The sequence below is a fragment of the Oncorhynchus kisutch genome, linkage group LG18 (genome assembly GCF_002021735.2).
Source record: "Oncorhynchus kisutch isolate 150728-3 linkage group LG18, Okis_V2, whole genome shotgun sequence".
NCBI classification, from domain to species: domain Eukaryota; kingdom Metazoa; phylum Chordata; class Actinopteri; order Salmoniformes; family Salmonidae; genus Oncorhynchus; species Oncorhynchus kisutch.
The window spans coordinates 595,461-616,835 of NC_034191.2; the positions used below are offsets into that span (position 1 = coordinate 595,461).

At 38.7% G+C, this 21,375-nt stretch overlaps 1 protein-coding gene across 1 annotated transcript in view; it reads left to right on the forward strand.

Annotated features, from left to right (window-relative positions):
• The window catches only part of cntn5 (contactin 5), a 237,460-nt gene that overhangs the window by 66,968 nt on the left and 149,117 nt on the right, over positions 1 to 21,375 (forward strand). Inside the window, exon 5 of the mRNA XM_031796937.1 lies at positions 5,622 to 5,724. Coding sequence (XP_031652797.1) covers positions 5,622 to 5,724 — 103 coding nt within the window. The remainder of the gene's footprint in view (positions 1 to 5,621; positions 5,725 to 21,375) is intronic.

Genomic DNA, 21,375 nt, shown 5'->3' on the forward strand with positions numbered 1-21,375 from the left:
TTGAATAGTGGTTGAAAATGTTGATGGTGGTTGAAAATCTCCACACTAGTTAGTTGTCTTACTATACAATGTTATTTGGGTCAGTAAGAGTTTCTTGGTGTTCATTTGAGATTTTCTCCAATGGTTCCAAAGGAATACTAAGGCCTACTTTGATCAAGACTGGGATTTAAAGGGGCTTTGACTGGCTCACACAGATTGTATCATGTAATTGGTTGCCACGGCTTGCCAGAAAGAGGAAAGCATCAAAAACAAGAACAAATACATTTAGGCTTAATAAATCAATTGGGACATAAAACAGTCAGTCACAATTTGTGTTTTTCAGAGTACACAAAACCCAGAAAGCATTCCATTATTTAAATGCTCTGGCTCTGCAGATAGCCTGATTTTTGATATTGAATATATTGTGAAGTAAACCGGGTGAAATATTGCACATTCATTAAATGAAGAGGGCTTCTTTGGAGCCGTATAAGTGTGTGGAATGAGATTGAAATAGAAGAGTGGTTTGGGACAAGCACTGTAAAATGTCTTGTAGGCAACATGTACAGTCAGTCCCCTATATCACAACATGTACAGTCAGTCCACCACATCTCAACATGTATCGTCAGTCCCCTATATCTCAGCATGTACAGTCAGTCCCCCACATCTCAACATGTACAGTCAATCCCCTACATTTCAACATGTACAGTCAATCCCCTACATCTCAACATGTACAGTCAGCCCCCCACATCTCAACATGTATAGTCAGTCCCCCACATCTCAACATGTACAGTCAGTCCCCTATATCTCAACATGTACAGTCAGTCCCCTATATCTCAACATGTACAGTCAGCCCCCCACATCTCAACATGTACAGTCTGTACCATATTTCTCAACATGTACAGTCAGTCCCCTATATCTCAAAATGTACAGTCAGTCCCCCACATCTCAACATGTACAGTCAATCCCCTACATCTCAACATGTACAGTCAGTCCCCTATATCTCAACATGTATAGTCAGCCCCCTATATCTCAACATGTATAGTCAGTCCCCCACATCTCAACATGTACAGTCGGTCCCCCACATCTCAACATGTACAGTCAGGCCCCTATAACACAACATGTACAGTCAGGCCCATATAACACAACATGTACAGTCAGTCCCCCACATCCCAATATGTACAGTCAGTCCCCAATATCTCAACATGTACAGTCAGCCCCCCACATCTCAACATGTACAGTCAGTACCATATTTCTCAACATGCATTGTCAGTCCCCTATATCTCAACATGTACAGTCAGTCCCCCACATCTCAACATGTACAGTGAATCCCCTACATCTCAACATGTACAGTCAGTCCCCTATATCTCAACATGTACAGTCAGTCCCCCACATCTCAACATGTGCAGTCAATCCCCTACATCTCAACATGTATAGTCAGTCCCCTATATCTCGACATGTATAGTCAGTCCCTCACATCTCAACGTGTATAGTTAGTCCCCTATATCTCAACATGTACAGTCAGTCCCCCACATCTCAACATGTATAGTCAGTCCCCAATATCTCAACATGTACAGTCAGCCCCCCACATCTCAGCATGTACAGTCAGTCCCCTACATCTCAACATGTATAGTCCCCCACATCTCAACATGTACAGTCATTCCCCTATATCTCAACATGTACAGTTAGTCCCCCACATCTCAACATGTACAGTCAGTCCCCTACATCTCAACATGTACAGTCAGTCCCCTATATCTCAACATGTACAGTCAGTCCCCTATAACACAACGTGTGCAGTCAGTCCCCTATATCTCAACATGTACAGTCAGTCCCCTATATCTGAACATGTACAGTCAGTCCCCTATAACACAACATGTACAGTTAGTCCCCAATATCTCAACATGTACAGTCAGTCCCCTATATCTCAACATGTACAGTCACTCCCCCACATCTCAACATGTACAGTCAGTCCCCTACATCTCAACATGTACAGTCAGTAGCCCACATCTCAATAGAATCCTATTCCCTGTGGGGGGAGGCTGTGTGTGAAAAGTGAGGGTGTGTGTGTGCGTGCATGTGTGCATGCTCGCTTGCATGCGTACGTGAGTATGTGGTCATCCATCTGTACTTCCGTCAGTGAGTAGAAGGTTTTAGTAATAGATGCTAGGTGTTAGTAATGGATGCTTGGTGTTAGTAATGGATGCTAGCAGCAGAAGGTGTTATTAATGGATGCTAGGTGCTAGTAATGGGTTGCTAGCAGCAGAAGGTGTTATTAATGGATGCTAGGTGTTAGTAATGGATGCTAGCAGCGGAAGGTGTTAGTAATGGATGCTAGCAGCATAAGATTTTAGTAATGGATGTTAGGTGTTAGTAATGGATACTAGGTGTTAGTTATGGATGCTAGGTCTTAGTAATGGTTGCTAGCAGCAGAAGGTATTAGTAATGGATGCTAGGTGTTAGTAATGGATGCTAGGTGTTCGTAATGGATGCTAGGTGTTAGTAATGGTTGCTAGGTGTTAGTGATGGATGCTAGCAGCAGAATGTGTTAGTAATGGATGCTAGCAGCAGAAGGTTTTAGTAATGGATGCTAGCAGCAGAAGGTGTTAGTAATGGATGCTAGCAGTGGAAGGTGTTAGTAATGGATGCTAGGTGTTATTAATGGTTTCTAGCAGCAGAAGGTGTTAGTCATGGATGCTAGGTGTTAGTAATGGTTGCTAGGTGTTAGTGATGGATGCTAGCAGCAGAAGGTGTTCGTAATGGATGCTAGCAGCAGACGGTGTTAGTAATGGATGCTATCGGCAAAATGTTTTAGTAATGGATGCTAGCAGCAGAAGGTTTTAGTAATGGATGCTAGGTGTTAGTAATGGATGTTAGGTGTTAGTAATGGATGCTAGCAGCTGAAGGTGTTAGTAAAATATGCTATCAGCAGAAGGTGTAAGTAATGGATGCTAGCACTAGAAGGTTTTAGTAATAGATGCTAGGTGTTAGTAATGGATGCTTGGTGTTAGTAATGGACGCTAGGTGTTAGTAATGGATGCTAGCAGCAGAAGGTGTTATTAATGGATGCTAGGTGTTAGTAATGGATGCTAGCAGCAGAAGGTGTTATTAATGGATGCTAGGTGTTAGTAATGGATGCTTGGTGTTAGTAATGGACGCTAGGTGTTAGTAATGGATGCTAGCAGCAGAAGGTGTTATTAATGGATGCTAGGTGTTAGTAATGGATGCTAGGTGTTCGTAATGGATGCTAGGTGTTAGTAATGGTTGCTAGGTGTTAGTGATAGATGCTAGCAGCAGAAGGTGTTAGTAATGGATGCTTGCTGCAGAAGGTGTTCGTAATGATGCTAGCAGTGGAAGGTGTTAGTAATGGATGCTAGGTCTTAGTAATGGTTGCTAGCAGCAGAAGGTGTTAGTAATGGATGCTAGGTGTTAGTAATGGATGCTAGGTGTTCGTAATGGATGCTAGGTGTTAGTAATGGTTGCTAGGTGTTAGTGATGGATGCTAGCAGCAGAAGGTTTTAGTCGTGGATGCTAGCAGCAGAAGGTGTTAGTAATGATGCTAGCAGTAGAAGGTGTTAGTAATGGATGCTAGCAGCAGAAGTTGTTAGTAATGATGCTAGCAGCAGAAGTTGTTAGTAATGATGCTAGCAGTAGAAGGTGATAGTAATGGATGCTAGCAGCAGAAGTTGTTAGTAATGATGCTAGCAGCAGAAGGTGTTTGTCATGGATGCTAGCAGCAGAAGTTGTTAGTAATGATGCTAGCAGCAGAAGGTGTTTATCATGGATGCTAGCAGTAGAAGGTGTTAGTAATGGATGCTAGCAGCAGAAGTTGTTAGTAATGATGCTAGCAGCAGAAGGTGTTTGTCATGGATGCTAGCAGCAGAAGGTGTTAGTAATGGATGCTAGATGTTAGTAATGGATGCTAGGTGTTAGTAATGATGCTAGCAGCAGAAGGTGTTAGTAATGGATGCTAGATGTTAGTAATGGATGCTAGCAGCAGAAGGTGTTTGTCATGGATGCTAGCAGCAGAAGGTGTTAGTAATGGATGCTAGATGTTAGTAATGATGCTAGCAGCAGAAGGTGTTTGTCATGGATGCTAGCAGCAGAAGGTGTTTGTCATGGATGCTAGCAGCAGAAGGTGTTAGTAATGGATGCTAGATGTTAGTAATGGATGCTAGGTGTTAGTAATGATGCTAGCAGCAGAAGGTGTTAGTAATGGATGCTAGATGTTAGTAATGGATGCTAGCAGCAGAAGGTGTTTATCATGGATGCTAGCAGTAGAAGGTGTTAGTAATGGATGCTAGCAGCAGAAGTTGTTAGTAATGATGCTAGCAGCAGAAGGTGTTTGTCATGGATGCTAGCAGCAGAAGGTGTTAGTAATGGATGCTAGATGTTAGTAATGGATGCTAAGTGTTAGTAATGATGCTAGCAGCAGAAGGTGTTAGTAATGGATGCTAGATGTTAGTAATGGATGCTAGCAGCAGAAGGTGTTTGTCATGGATGCTAGCAGCAGAAGGTGTTAGTAATGGATGCTAGATGTTAGTAATGATGCTAGCAGCAGAAGGTGTTTGTCATGGATGCTAGCAGCAGAAGGTGTTAGTAATGGATGCTAGATGTTAGTAATGGATGCTAGGTGTTAGTAATGATGCTAGCAGCAGAAGGTGTTAGTAATGGATGCTAGATGTTAGTAATGATGCTAGCAGTAGAAGGTGTTAGTAATGGATGCTAGCAGCAGAAGTTGTTAGTAATGATGCTAGCAGCAGAAGGTGTTTGTCATGGATGCTAGCAGCAGAAGGTGTTAGTAATGGATGCTAGATGTTAGTAATGGATGCTAGGTGTTAGTAATGATGCTAGCAGCAGAAGGTGTTTGTCATGGATGCTAGCAGCAGAAGGTGTTAGTAATGGATGCTAGATGTTAGTAATGGATGCTAGGTGTTAGTAATGATGCTAGCAGCAGAAGGTGTTTGTCATGGATGCTAGCAGCAGAAGGTGTTAGTAATGGATGCTAGATGTTAGTAATGGATGCTAGGTGTTAGTAATGATGCTAGCAGCAGAAGAGTAATCCATAGGTTTGTGAACTGTATTATTTAGTGTTCCGCATGAGTAACGAGACCCAAGCAGTTAACCCTCTTACACACACAGACTGCCTTAACTTAGCTTAACCCCAGGAAGAGAAGCTGCTGCCTTGGCAGATACAAATACACACACAGACATGCACACACACTAGGATACCAGGCGCCAAGCATCATCAGTACATTTCTACCCAATGCACTTCTGCACCTTTGTCATCTTAACATCTGCACTACAGATTCAACACAGAGTGGTAATGGGGTGTGTGATTCCAGATGAGGGAAGGTGTGTGTGTGTGTGTGTGTGTGTGTGTGTGTGTGTGTGTGTGTGTGTGTGTGTGTGTGTGTGTGTGTGTGTGTGTGTGTGTGTGTGTGTGTGTGTGTGTGTGTGTGTGTGTGTGTGTGTGTGGTTAACATACAATTTTTATCTCACATTTCCCAGACAGTTTTTCTTCAGCCGCTGTCTGTGTAACTTCTAGCTAGGGGAGATGTCATGGCTGGGGAATGGATGGTGTTTGATGTCCTGCTGATCACTAACCTTGATATCACTTCTCTCTTCTGTCATCTTTTGATTTACAGGTATAATGGGAGAATATGAGCCTAAAATCGAGGTGCATTTCCCCCAGTCTGTCCTGGCTGCCAGAGGAGTCACCGTGAGTCTGGAGTGTTTCGCCCTGGGGAAGTAAGTACAGAAACATCCAAGCTGTTTGATCCTCTGAACATCCACATATCTCCGTTATGGTGGAACTTAGTTCCCCAGTTTTCCAGAAATCCCAGCTGGAAGATTCCTGGAATGGGAAGGAATTAAAAGGAAATCCAGGAACTCTCCAACAGGCATTGTGGGAATAACTGGGAAAATTTGGGAACATTACTGGAATTCTAAGTAAAATGCTAGCAAGAACCCCCAGTATATTCACTGACTATCATATCTCTTTCAACACTCACAACCACCAGTAGAACCATTCACCATCATGCCTCATTCAACACTCTAACAACCTCCGGTAGATCTTGTTGTTACCATCCCTTATTCAACACTATCAACAACCACCACTAGATTAATTTACTATAATCCCTTATACAACACTATCAACAACCACCACTAGATTAATTTACTATAATCCCTTATTCAACACTATCAACAACCACCACTAGATTAATTTACTATAATCCCTTATACAACACTATCAACAACCACCACTATATTAATTTACTATAATCCCTTATTCAACACTATCAACAACCACCACTAGATTAATTTACTATAATCCCTTATACAACACTATCAACAACCACCACTAGATTAATTTACTATAATCCCTTATTCAACACTATCAACAACCACCACTAGATTAATTTACTCTAATCCCTTATACAACACTATCAACAACCACCACTAGATGAATTTACTATAATCCCTTATACAACACTATCAACAACCACCACTAGATTAATTTACTATAATCCCTTATTCAACACTATCAACAACCACCACTAGATTAATTTACTATAATCCCTTATTCAACACTATCAACAACCACCACTAGATTAATTTACTATAATCCCTTATACAACACTATCAACAACCACCACTATATTAATTTACTATAATCCCTCTTATTCAACACTATCAACAACCACCACTATATTAATTTACTATAATCCCTTATACAACACTATCAACAACCACCACTATATTAATTTACTATAATCCCTTATACAACACTATCAACAACCACCACTAGATTAATTTACTATAATCCCTTTTATTCAACACTATCAACAACCACCACTATATTAATTTACTATAATCCCTTATACAACACTATCAACAACCAACACTAGATTAATTTACTATAATCCCTTATTCAACACTATCAACAACCACCACTAGATTCATTTACTATAATCCCTTATACAACACTATCAACAACCACCACTAGATTAATTTACTATAATCCCTTGTACAACACTATCAACAACCACCACTAGATTAATTTACTATAATCCCTTATTCAACACTATCAACAACCACCACTAGATTAATTTACTATAATCCCTTATACAACACTATCAACAACCACCGGTAGATTAATTGATTGTCATCCCTTATTCAGTGTAACAATATGCTTGGTTAAATACATTTTCAGAATGGTTGTATGAAAACATTTTCCAGATGAAATCATTCCCGTACACTACTGATACTAATTGCTATGTTTCTTGTAACCTGGGTTAACCAAATCCTAAACAGCAACACACTACAATTCAGAGCCATATACAAACATGGAGAAGGCTATAAGACTTATGACCATGTACAGAACACTGTTGTGTAGGCTATGACTCGGCTACACATCCACTCACTATTGTAAACGTCTATAAGAGCCAAAAACCATTCCTATATTAACATTCACTCCAGGCTGGATGTTGAGCCACTGTATTACCAGTTTGAGCCATCATGGCCGGCTAGATGGCTTGTTAGTACTGGTGGAAGCAGGAGTGGAGAGGAAACTGAGCCCTGGGGAGCCATGTGTTGTGATAATGGAAAGTAATGCCAGCCAGTGTTTGCAGGGTGTTTTTAATGTCTGTTGTGTAGCGTGGAAGCCAAGGTTAAGGCTGTGAAAGATAGAGCCACCACCAGCGGACTGCCAAGAGGGAAAAACACACATTTGTCAGCACGGTACAGGCCAACATCACAGAGACCAGGACCACTTGTCTATGCTGCTGAGTGTCACCTACGGTGCCTGGTTTCCTGGTTTACAAAGCAGCCGAGCATCAGACAGACAGAAACAGGCGATCACACCAACAACAGAGTTGGTTAAAGATGTTTACACCCTCTTGTTGATCTCCCAAGGCAAAGCTTAAAAGGATTGTTTTGCATAACAAGATAATTGTTCCTATCCAAACATAATCCTGTTTCATTCCTACTTCTTATGTTGTTTATAATGATTATTTGTGTTGAATAATGCATAACCGATTCCCAACTAGAGTGCAAACAGCCTCTAATCTGACGCTACCACTGAAGGACCTAGTAATTCTTTACAATGCTTTCAAGGGGTTGCTGTCTGAGTCAGTCATTTACAATGAATGATTTCCATTAGAATAATAAGTCATTACCAAAGCCTATAGACATTGCCCTGACTGCATGCTTACTCTCCCATCTCCTCTGCTTGACTTTATTCTATTAAAACTTATACAGCATCTCAGCAAACAGACTGCAGTAGACCTTGACCTGCTCTCCCCGCCTGCATCCCAAATGATACCCTATTCACTTTGTAGTGCACTACTTTTGACCAGGGTCCATAGTGGTATAGGGTGCCATTTGGGAGGCAGATCCGGTCTCTTAACTAATTTGGGCCTGATTGCTGTCATTGGCATGGTGATCCTGGTGACTTTACCCCTCTACACCAACAAATGAATGATTTATCAATGTGGTCTATTAGGAAATGCCAGTCTTTATACTGTGAACTTGACATTTGTTTAGTTCTCGTTCCTGTCGATCAATATGTACAATGGCCGCAGGTTCAGATGGAAGACAGAATGGTCTTGGTGTGGATATTGGAGAAGGCCCAAGCTTTTTTTATTCTCTGTAGTGTAGACAACACCAGCTGTCTGGCTGGCTGTCTGGCTGGATGTCAGCTTAGGGATATCTGTCAATGACACCACTGTGTGGGGAACTGTCTGAAGATTGAGGTTTACAGGCTGAAAATTTAAACTGGCCTGTATGTGTAAAAATTAACCAATGTTTTAAATGGTCTATGATGACATTTTGTCCATGTTGGGCTACTGTACATTGACGCTCTATGGGTTCATTAGTATCCTGTCAGAAGGACCATGTTCTATGGATTGATTAGTGTCCTGTCAGAAGGACCATGTTCTATGGATTGATTAGTGTCGACGATACGAAAGAGAGATTGAACAGGCTAGTAATAGGGGTAACAACAATTTCGGCAACAATCATTTTAGAAAGAGAGGGTCCAGATTGTCTAGCCCGGCTGATTTGTAGGAGTCCAGATTTTGCAGCTCTTTCAGAACATCAGCTACCTGGATTTGGGTAAAGGCGGGTTGCTGTGGAGAGTGCCGGGCAGTTGACCGGGGTAGGGTAGCCAGGTGGAAAGCAAGGCCAGCCGTAGAGAAATGCTTCTTGAAATTCTCAATTATTGTGGATTTATCGGTGGTGACAGTGTTTCCTAGCCTCAGAGCAGTGGGCAGCTGGGAGGAGGGGCTCTTATTCTTATTCTAATAGTTCTAGCAGTTTTAATAGTTCTAATAGTTATAGTAGTTATTGTGTTTCTAATAGTTCTAACAGTTCTCATAATTATCATAGTTCTAATAGTTCTCATAGTTATAATATTTATAATAGATCTCATAGTTATTTTACTTCTAGTAGTTCTAATAGTTCTAGTGTTTCTAATAGTTCTAGTGTTTCTAATAGTTCTAATTGTTATTGTAGTTCTCCAAGTTCTTATAGTTCTAATAGTTATAGTAGTTATAGTATTTCTCATAGTTCTAGTAGTTCAAATAGTTCTAGCAGTTTTAATAGTTGTAGTTATTGTGTTTCTATTAGTTATAATAGTTATAATATTTCTAGCATTTTTAATATTTATAATAGTTATAATAGTTCTAGTGTTTCTAATAGTTCTAATTGTTTTTATAGTTCTAGCAGTTTTAGTTATTCTAGTAGTTTTAATAGTTGTAATAGTTCTAGTAGTTGTAATAGTTGTAATAGTTATAATAGTTCTAGTAGTTGTTATAGCTATAATAGTTCTAGTAGTTGTAATAGTTATAATAGTTCTAGTAGTTGTTATAGTTGTAATAGTTATAATAGTTCTAGTAGTTGTAATAGTTGTAATAGTTATAATAGTTCTAGTAGTTGTAATAGTTGTAATAGTTATAATAGTTCTAGTAGTTGTTATAGTTGTAATAGTTATAATAGTTCTAGTAGTTGTAATAGTTGTAATAGTTCTAGTAGTTGTAATAGTTATAATAGTTCTAGTAGTTGTAATAGTTGTAATAGTTCTAGTAGTTCTAATAGTTCTAGTAGTTGTAATAGTTCTAGTAGTTGTAATAGTTGTAATAGTTATAATAGTTCTAGTAGTTGTTATAGCTATAATAGTTCTAATAGTTCTATAGTTATAGTAGTTCTAATAGTAGTAGTTATAGAAGTTCTAATAGTAGTTATAGTAGTTATAATAGTTCTCATTTTTATAGTAGTTTTAATAGTTAATAGTTATTGTAGTTGTATGTTTTCTAATAGTTCTAGTAGTTGTAATCGTTCTAATAGTTCTAGTAGTTGTAATAGTTGTAATAGTTCTAGTAGTTGTAATAGTTCTAATAGTTCTAGTAGTTGTAATAGTTGTAATAGTTGTAATAGTTCTAATAGTTCTAATAGTTGTAATAGTTGTAATAGTTGTAATAGTTGTAATAGTTGTAATAGTTCTAATAGTTCTAATAGTTCTAATAGTTCTAGTAGTTGTAATAGTTCTAGTAGATGTAATAGTTCTAATAGTTGTAATAGTTCTAGTAGTTGTAATAGTTCTAATAGTTCTAGTAGTTGTAATAGTTGTAATAGTTCTAATAGTTGTAATAGTTCTAATAGTTGTAATAGTTCTAATAGTTCTAGTAGTTGTAATAGTTCTAGTAGTTGTAATAGTTCTAATAGTTGTAATAGTTCTAGTAGTTGTAATAGTTCTAATAGTTCTAGTAGTTATAATAGTTGTAATAGTTCTAATAGTTGTAATAGTTCTAATAGTTGTAATAGTTCTAATAGTTCTAGTAGTTGTAATAGTTCTAGTAGTTGTAATAGTTCTAATAGTTGTAATAGTTCTAGTAGTTGTAATAGTTCTAATAGTTCTAGTAGTTGTAATAGTTGTAATAGTTCTAATAGTTGTAATAGTTCTAATAGTTGTAATAGTTCTAATAGTTCTAATAGTTCTAATAGTTGTAATAGTTCTAATAGTTATAGTAGTTCTAATAGTAGTAGTTATAGAAGTTCTAATAGTAGTTATAGTAGTTATAATAGTTCTCATTTTTATAGTAGATTTAATAGTTAATAGTTATTGTAGTTGTATGTTTTCTAATAGTTCTAGTAGTTGTAATCGTTCTAATAGTTCTAGTAGTTGTAATAGTTCTAATAGTTCTAGTAGTTGTAATAGTTGTAATAGTTCTAATAGTTGTAATAGTTGTAATAGTTGTAATAGTTCTAATAGTTGTAATAGTTCTAATAGTTGTAATAGTTCTAATAGTTGTAATAGTTCTAATAGTTCTAGTAGTTGTAATAGTTCTAGTAGTTGTAATAGTTCTAATAGTTGTAATAGTTCTAGTAGTTGTAATAGTTCTAATAGTTCTAGTAGTTGTAATAGTTGTAATAGTTGTAATAGTTGTAATAGTTGTAATAGTTCTAATAGTTGTAATAGTTGTAATAGTTGTAATAGTTCTAATAGTTGTAATAGTTGTAATAGTTGTAATAGTTGTAATAGTTGTAATAGTTCTAATAGTTCTAGTAGTTCTAGTAGTTGTAATAGTTCTAGTAGTTGTAATAGTTCTAATAGTTGTAATAGTTCTAGTAGTTGTAATAGTTCTAATAGTTCTAGTAGTTGTAATAGTTGTAATAGTTCTAATAGTTGTAATAGTTGTAATAGTTGTAATAGTTGTAATAGTTCTAATTGTTCTTGTTTTAATGGTTCTAGTAGTTGTAATAGTTCTAATAGTTGTAATAGTTCTAATAGTTGTAATAGTTGTAATAGTTGTAATCGTTCTAATAGTTGTAATAGTTGTAATAGTTCTAATAGTTCTAATAGTTCTAATAGTTCTAATTGTTCTTGTTTTAATGGTTCTAGTAGTTGTAATAGTTCTAATAGTTGTAATAGTTCTAATAGTTGTAATCGTTCTAATAGTTGTAATAGTTCTAATAGTTGTAATCGTTCTAATAGTTGTAATAGTTCTAATAGTTGTAATCGTTCTAATAGTTCTAATAGTTCTAATAGTTCTAATTGTTCTTTTTTTAATGGTTCTAGTAGTTGTAATAGTTCTAATAGTTGTAATAGTTCTAATTGTTGTAATAGTTCTAATAGTTGTAATCGTTCTAATAGTTGTAATAGTTCTAATAGTTCTAATAGTTCTAATAGTTGTAATAGTTGTAATAGTTCTAATAGTTGTAATAGTTCTAATAGTTGTAATAGTTCTAATAGTTGTAATAGTTCTAATAGTTGTAATCGTTCTAATAGTTGTAATAGTTCTAATAGTTGTAATAGTTCTAATAGTTGTAATAGTTCTAATAGTTGTAATAGTTCTAATAGTTGTAATAGTTCTAGTAGTTGTAATAGTTCTAATAGTTCTAGTAGTTGTAATAGTTCTAATAGTTCTAGTAGTTGTAATAGTTGTAATAGTTCTAATAGTTGTAATAGTTCTAATAGTTGTAATAGTTCTAATAGTTGTAGTAGTTGTAATCGTTCTAATAGTTCTAATTGTTCTTGTTTTAATGGTTCTAGTAGTTGTAATAGTTCTAATAGTTATAGTAGTTGTAATAGTTCTAGTAGTTGTAATAGTTCTAGTAGTTGTAATAGTTCTAGTAGTTGTAATAGTTGTAATAGTTCTAATAGTTGTAATAGTTCTAATAGTTGTAATAGTTCTAATAGTTGTAATAGTTCTAGTAGTTGTAATCGTTCTAATAGTTCTAGTAGTTGTAATAGTTCTAATAGTTCTAATAGTTATAGTAGTTGTAATAGTTCTAATAGTTGTAATCGTTCTAATAGTTCTAATTGTTCTTGTTTTAATGGTTCTAGTAGTTGTAATAGTTCTAGTAGTTGTAATATTTCTAATAGTTCTATTTGTTCTTGTTCAAATGTTTAATTTGTTTTTATTTTTATAATAGTTTATTCTAGTTCTAATATTTCTTGTATTTCTCATTTTTATGTTAGTTCCACTAGTTCTAATTGTTGTAATTCTAATAGTTTCAGTAGTTGTAGTTCTAATGGTTCTACTAGTTCTAATTGTGATCAGTGTGGTGTGGTGATCAGACATGCCTTCACTACCTTAATGTCTATGGTGATCAGACATCCATCCACTACCTTAATGTCTATGGTGATCAGACATCCCTTCACTACCTTAATGTCTATGGTGATCAGACATGCCTTCACTACCTTAATGTCTATGGTGATCAGACATCCCTTCACTACCTTAATGTCTATGGTGATCAGACATCCCTTCACTACCTTAATGTCTATGGTGATCAGACATGCCTTCACTACCTTAATGTCTATGGTGATCAGACATGCCTTCACTACGTTAATGTCTATGGTGATCAGACATGCCTTCACTACATTAATGTCTATGGTGGTCAGACATGCCTTCACTACCTTAATGTCTATGGTGATCAGACATGCCTTCACTACCTTAATGTCTATGGTGATCAGACATGCCTTCACTACCTTAATGTCTATGGTGATCAGACATGCCTTCACTACGTTAATGTCTATGGTGATCAGACATGCCTTCACTACCTTAATGTCTATGGTGATCAGACATGCCTTCACTACCTTAATGTCTATGGTGATCAGACATGCCTTCACTACGTTAATGTCTATGGTGATCAGACATGCCTTCACTACCTTAATGTCTATGGTGATCAGACATGCCTTCACTACCTTAATGTCTATGGTGATCAGACATGCCTTCACTACCTTAATGTCTATGGTGATCAGACATGCCTTCACTACCTTAATGTCTATGGTGATCAGACATGCCTTCACTACCTTAATGTCTATGGTGATCAGACATGCCTCCACTACGTTAATGTCTATGGTGATCAGACATGCCTTCACTACCTTAATGTCTATGGTGATCAGACATGCCTTCACTACCTTAATGTCTATGGTGATCAGACATCCCTTCACTACCTTAATGTCTATGGTGATCAGACATGCATTCACTACCTTAATGTCTATGGTGATCAGACATGCCTTCACTAGCTTAATGCCTATGGTGATCAGACATCCCTTCACTACCTTAATGTCTATGGTGATCAGACATGCCTTCACTACCTTAATGTCTATGGTGATCAGACATGCCTTCACTACCTTAATGTCTATGGTGATCAGACATGCCTTCACTACCTTAATGTCTATGGTGATCAGACATGCCTTCACTACCTTAATGTCTATGGTGATCAGACATGCCTTCACTACCTTAATGTCTATGGTGATCAGACATCCCTTCACTACCTTAATGTCTATGGTGATCAGATTTCCCTTCACTACGTTAATGTTTATGGTGATCAGACATGCCTTCACTACCTTAATGTCTATGGTGATCAGACATCCCTTCACTAGCTTAATGTCTATGGTGATCAGACATGCCTTCACTACCTTAATGTCTATGGTGATCAGACATGCCTTCACTACGTTAATGTCTATGGTGATCAGACATGCCTTCACTACCTTAATGTCTATGGTGATCAGACATCCCTTCACTACCTTAATGTCTATGGTGATCAGACATGCCTTCACTACCTTAATGTCTATGGTGATCAGACATGCCTTCACTACCTTAATGTCTATGGTGATCAGACATGCCTTCACTACCTTAATGTCTATGGTGATCAGACATGCCTTCACTACCTTAATGTCTATGGTGATCAGACATGCCTTCACTACCTTAATGTCTATGGTGATCAGACATGCCTTCACTACCTTAATGTCTATGGTGATCAGACATGCCTTCACTACCTTAATGTCTATGGTGATCAGACATGCCTTCACTACCTTAATGTCTATGGTGATCAGACATCCCTTCACTACCTTAATGTCTATGGTGATCAGACATGCCTTCACTACCTTAATGTCTATGGTGATCAGACATCCCTTCACTACCTTAATGTCTATGGTGATCAGACATCCCTTCACTACCTTAATGTCTATGGTGATCAGACATCCCTTCACTACCTTAATGTCTATGGTGATCAGACATGCCTTCACTACCTTAATGTCTATGGTGATCAGACATCCCTTCACTACCTTAATGTCTATGGTGATCAGACATCCCTTCACTACCTTAATGTCTATGGTGATCAGACATCCCTTCACTAGCTTAATGTCTATGGTGATCAGACATCCCTTCACTACCTTAAAACCTCTTATGGATAGGGGGGACGCTAGCATCTGAACTGGCCTATTCCCGGGGGAAATGCAGAGCGCCAGATTCAAATAAAATGCTATAAAACTCAAACCTTCATTAAATCCCACATGTAAGATACTCAATTAAAGCTACACTCGTTGTGAATCCAGCCAACATGTCAGATTTTAAAAATGCTTTTCAGCGAAAGCATAAGAAGCTATTATCTGATAGCATGCACCCATCTGCACCAGCAGTAAACAAAGGAGCTAGCGTAGCAGGCGCTACACAAAACGCTGAAATAAAATATAAAATATGCATTACCTTTGACGAGTTTCTTTTGTTGGCACTCCAATATCTCCCATAAACATCGCAATTGGTTTTGTTGTTTGATTAATTCCATCCATATATATCGAACATGTCCATTTATAAAGCGCGTTTGATCCAGAAAAAAGCAGCTTACCAAAACACAACGTCACTACAAAATATTTCAAAAGTTGCCTATAAACTTTGGCAAAATATTTCAAGCTACTTTTGTAATACAACTTTAGGTATTTTTAAACGTTAATAATCAATCAAATTGTAGACTGGTCTATCTGTGTTCAATACAGGAACGAAACCAAACCAGCACTGCTGTTCATGTCTTGCGCAACTCACAAATGTGTCCCCAGTTCCGAGTTGGCCTACTTATTTAATGCACAAAGGAATAACCTCAACCATATTCCGAAGACTGGCAAAATCGTGTGGAAGCGGTAGGAACTGAACATGGGTTCCTATTAAATATCCAATGGCAAAGACAATGTTGTCAACAGAGAGAGGGGGGGGGGGAATCTGAACAGTCCTCAGGGTTTTATCTGCTACATAAATTCTGTTATATTCAGAGACATGATTCAACCAGTTTTAGAAACGGAGTGTTTTCTATCCAAATCTATGAATAATATGCATATCTTATATTCTTGGCATGAGTAGCAGGAAGTTGAAATTGGGCACGCTATTTATCCAAAAGTGAAAATTCTGTCCCCTATCCCCAAGAAATTAAAACTAGGGGAAAATGCCACACTTGACCGTTGCACTGGATTAATTCCCACAGTGAATGGCTAAGCCTTCTACTCTATTAAACCACACATTATTGTAGAGACTTTGATATTACCGGCTGCAATTGATATGGTGAAAACAATGTGTGGGGAGACAGAGTATCAGAAACTCACATCAATACATTTGTCAGATAACACTGTGAAACTAAGAATTGATGCTATAGCTTGCACTCAAGAGGAAACTGACTAAATGATTCAAACTCCCCACCTTATGCTCTCCAAATGGACGTTAGCTGTGAGGGCCGAGATGCATTGACTTTCATTCGCTATAAATGTCGGAGGATGCTGTTCACTTAGACATATTGTTCTCTCTCATGATTTCCGAGCATGAAACGGCAAGGGGGATGTTCATTGTTCATGTTCAGTCTATATTACAATATAGTCTTGACTATATTGACAAAAAACAGATTCCATGGCATCAAATGGTGGGCTGTTGCACAGATGGGGCTCCATTATTCACGGGACGACGGGCAGGCCTCTACACTCCGGATATGACTATGTCTCCCTTTGCCATATGGATGCATTGTATGATACACCCACTGAGGTATAATGGATACACCGAGAGCAACTGGTGGCAAAAGAGCTGAGCTCAGAGCTGAGCTCAGAACACTGAGACATGCAACAGTTAAGTTTGATTGTAAACTACATCATAAACTACATCATGCAAAACTATGTGGAGATACGGGATCAGAGCATGACAGTGTTCTATTCCACACAGAGGCTTGGTGGTTATCGAGGGGGAGTGTTGGAAAGATTTTTTGAATTGAGAGAGGAACTGTTGTCATTCGCAATGGATGTAAAAAAAAAAGGCTTTATTGACATTCTGTGTAATGAAAAGAAAATGTGTCTTCTTGTCTATGTAACTAGCATATTTGGGAAACTGAACAAACTGAAGGCAAGCTTGCAGATCTACCAAATCAGCTAAATCGGTTTGACTGTGATCCTGGCTAAGTTGATACGATGGTAAGTGAAATTGAAGAGCTGATCGAGCTGTCATGTGACTGAATGCTGCAGAAAACACATTCACATTTTACTATGGAGGAGTTTTGGTTCCTGGCTGAAAGGGAATACTGTGTTTTCTCCTTCTGAGCATTATAACTCTTGGTACAGTGATGTCTTATGTTTCACCTAGTCATGGCTGAACGATGACTTGAATAACATACAGCTGGCAGGTCATACTCTGTATTGGCAGGATAAAACAGCAGCCTCTGGTAAGACAAGGGTGAAGGTTTATGTATATCGGTAAACAACAGGTGGTGCACGATATCTGAGGAAGTCTCAAGACTTTGCTCACCTGAGGAAGAGTATCTCATTATAAGCTGTAATCCACACTATCTACCAAGAGAGTGTTTATGTATATTCTTCGTAGCTGTCTATTTACCACCACAAACAGATGCTGGCACTAAGACCACACTCAACGAGCTGTAAAAGGCCATAAGCTAACAGGAAAACGCTCATACAGATGCAGCACTCCTATTGCCGGGGACTTTAATGCAGGGAAACTTACATCTGCTTTACCTAATTTCTACCAGCATGTTAAATGTGCAACCAGAGGGGAAAAACTCTAAACCACCTTTACTCCACACACAGAGATGCGTAAAAAGCTCTCCCTCACCCTCCATTTGGTAAATCTGACCACATTTCTATCCTCCTGATTCCTGCTTACAAGCAAAAATTTATGCAGGAAGCACCAGTGATAAGGCCACTAAAAAAGTGGTCAGATGAAGCAGATGCTAAGCTACAGGACTGTTTTGCTAGCATAGATTGGAATATGTTCCGAGATTCTTCTGATTGCATTGAGGAGTACACCACATCAGTCACTGGCTTTATCAATAAGTGAATCGATGACGTAATCCCCACAGTGACTGTATGTACATACCCCACCAGAAGCCATGGATTACAGGCAACATCTGCACTGAGCTAAAGGGTAGAGGTGCCACTTTCAAGGAGCGGGACTCTAACCTGGAAGCTTATAAGAAATCCAGCTATGCCCTCCGACGAACCATCAAACAGGCAAAGATCGAATCGTACTACACCGGCTCCGACGCAGACCACTATAGTTCCTGTGCCCACGAACACTATGGTAACCTGCTTAAATGACTACCGACACGTAGCACTCACGTCTGTAGCCATGAAGTGCTTTGAAAGGCTGGTCATGGCTCACATCAACAGAATTTTCCCGGAAACCCTACACCCACTCCAATTTGCGCACCACATCAACAGATCCACAGATGATGCAATCTCTGTTGCACTCCACACTGCCCTTTCAGACCTGGACAAAAGGAACACCTATGTGAGAATGCTATTAATTGACTACAGCTCAGAGTTCAAAACCACAGTGCCTTCAAAGCTTATCACTAAGCTAAGGACTCTGAGACTAAACACCTCCCTCTGCAACTGGATCCTGGACTTCCAGACGGGCCGCCCACAGGTGTTGAGGGAAGGCAATAACACATCCACCATGCTGATCCTCAATACAGGGGCCCCTCAGGGGTGCGTGCTCAGTCCCCGCCTGCACTCCCTGTTCACTCATGGCTGCGCGGCCAGTCATGACTCCAACACCATCATTAAGTTTGCCAATGACACAACAGTGGTAGGCCTGATCCCCGACAACGACGAGACAGCCTATAGGGAGGAGGTCAGAGACCTGGCCGTGTGGTGCCAGGACAACAACAGTGGTAGGTCTGATCACCGACAACAATGAGACAGCATATAGGGAGGTCACAGACCGGACAGCAACCTCTCCCTCAATGTGATCAAGACAAAGGAGATGATTGACGACTATTTGCGTTGCCCCCCCCCTTCTTTTATACTGCTGCTTTTCTCTGTTATTATAGTCACTTGAATAACTCTACCTACATGTACATATTACCTCAATTACCTTGACTAACCGTTGCCCCCGCACACTGACTCTGTACTGATATCTCCTGTAGTATAGTATGTCGTATTCAGCATTTCACTGTGAGGTCTACTACACCGGTTGTATTCAGCATTTCACTGTGAGGTCTACTACACCTGTTGTATTCAGCATTTCACTGCAAGGTCTACTACACCTGTTGTAGTCGGCATTTCACTGTGAGGTCTACACCTGTTGTATTCAGCATTTCACTGTAAGGTCTACTACACCTGTTGTATTCAGCATTTCACTGTGAGGTCTACACCTGTTGTATTCAGCATTTCACTGTAAGGTCTACTACACCTGTCGTATTCAGCATTTCACTGTGAGGTCTACCTACACCTGTTGTATTCAGCATTTCACTGTTAGTTCTACACCTGTTGTATTCAGCATTTCACTGTAAGGTCTACACCTGTTGTATTCAGCATTTCACTGTGAGGTCTACTACACCTGTTGTATTCAGCATTTCACTGTGAGGTCTACTACACCTGTTGTATTCAGCATTTCACTGTGAGGTCTACTACACCTGTTGTAATCAGCATTTCACTGTAAGGTCTACACCTGTTGTATTCAGCATTTCACTGTGAGGTCTACTACACCTGTTGTATTCAGCATTTCACTGCAAGGTCTACTACACCTGTTGTAGTCGGCATTTCACTGTGAGGTCTACTACACCTGTTGTATTCGGCATTTCACTGTGAGGTCTACTACACCTGTTGTATTCGGCATTTCACTGTAGGGTCTACTACACCTGTTGTATTCAGCATTTCACTGTAAGGTCTACACCTGTTGTATTCAGCATTTCACTGTTAGGTCTACTACACCTGTTGTATTCAGCATTTCAATGTAAGGTCTACTACACCAGTTGTATTCAGCATTTCACTGTAAGGTCTACTACACCTGTTGTATTCAGCATTTCACTGTAAGGTCTACTACACCTGTTGTATTCAGCATTTCACTGTGAGGTCTACTACACCTGTTGTATTCAACATTTCACTGTAAGGTCTACTACACCTGTTGTATTCAGCATTTCACTGTGAGGTCTACTACACCTGTTGTATTCAGCATTTCACTGTAAGGTCTACTACACCTGTTGTATTCAGCATGTCACTGTGAGGTCTACTACACCTGTTGTATTCAGCATTTCACTGTAAGGTCTACTACACCTGTTGTATTCAGCATTTCACTCTAAGGTCTACTACACCTGTTGTATTCAGCATTTCAATGTAAGGTCTACTACACCTGTTGTATTCAGCATTTCACTGTAAGGTCTACTACACCTGTTGTATTCAGCATTTCACTGTAAGGTCTACTACACCTGTTGTATTCAGCATTTCACTGTAAGGTCTACTACACCTGTTGTATTCAGCATTTCACTGTGAGGTCTACTACACCTGTTGTATTCAGCATTTCACTGTAAGCTCTACTACACCTGTTGTATTCAGCATTTCACTGTGAGGTCTACTACACCTGTTGTATTCAGCATTTCACTGTAAGGTCTACTACACCTGTTGTATTTAGCATTTCACTGTGAGGTCTACTACACCTGTTGTATTCAGCATTTCACTGTAAGGTCTACACCTGTTGTATTCAGCATTTCACTGTAAGGTCTACACCTGTTTTATTCAGCATTTCACTGTAAGGTCTACACCTGTTGTATTCAGCATTTCACTGTGAGGTCTACTACACCTGTTGTATTCAGCATTTCACTGTGAGGTCTACTACACCTGTTGTATTCGGCATTTCACTGTGAGGTCTACTACACCTGTTGTATTCGGCATTTCACTGTGAGGTCTACTACACCTGTTGTATTCGGCATTTCACTGTGAGGTCTACTACACCTGTTGTATTCAGCATTTCACTGTAAGGTCTACTACACCTGTTGTATTCAGCATTTCACTGTAAGGTCTACACCTGTTGTATTCAGCATTTCACTGTTAGGTCTACTACACCTGTTGTATTCAGCATTTCAATGTAAGGTCTACTACACCAGTTGTATTCAGCATTTCACTGTAAGGTCTACTACACCTGTTGTATTCAGCATTTCACTGTAAGGTCTACTACACCTGTTGTATTCAGCATTTCACTGTGAGGTCTACTACACCTGTTGTATTCAGCATTTCACTGTAAGGTCTACTACACCTGTTGTATTCAGCATTTCACTGTAAGGTCTACTACACCTGTTGTATTCAGCATTCCACTGTGAGGTCTACTACACCTGTTGTATTCAGCATTTCAC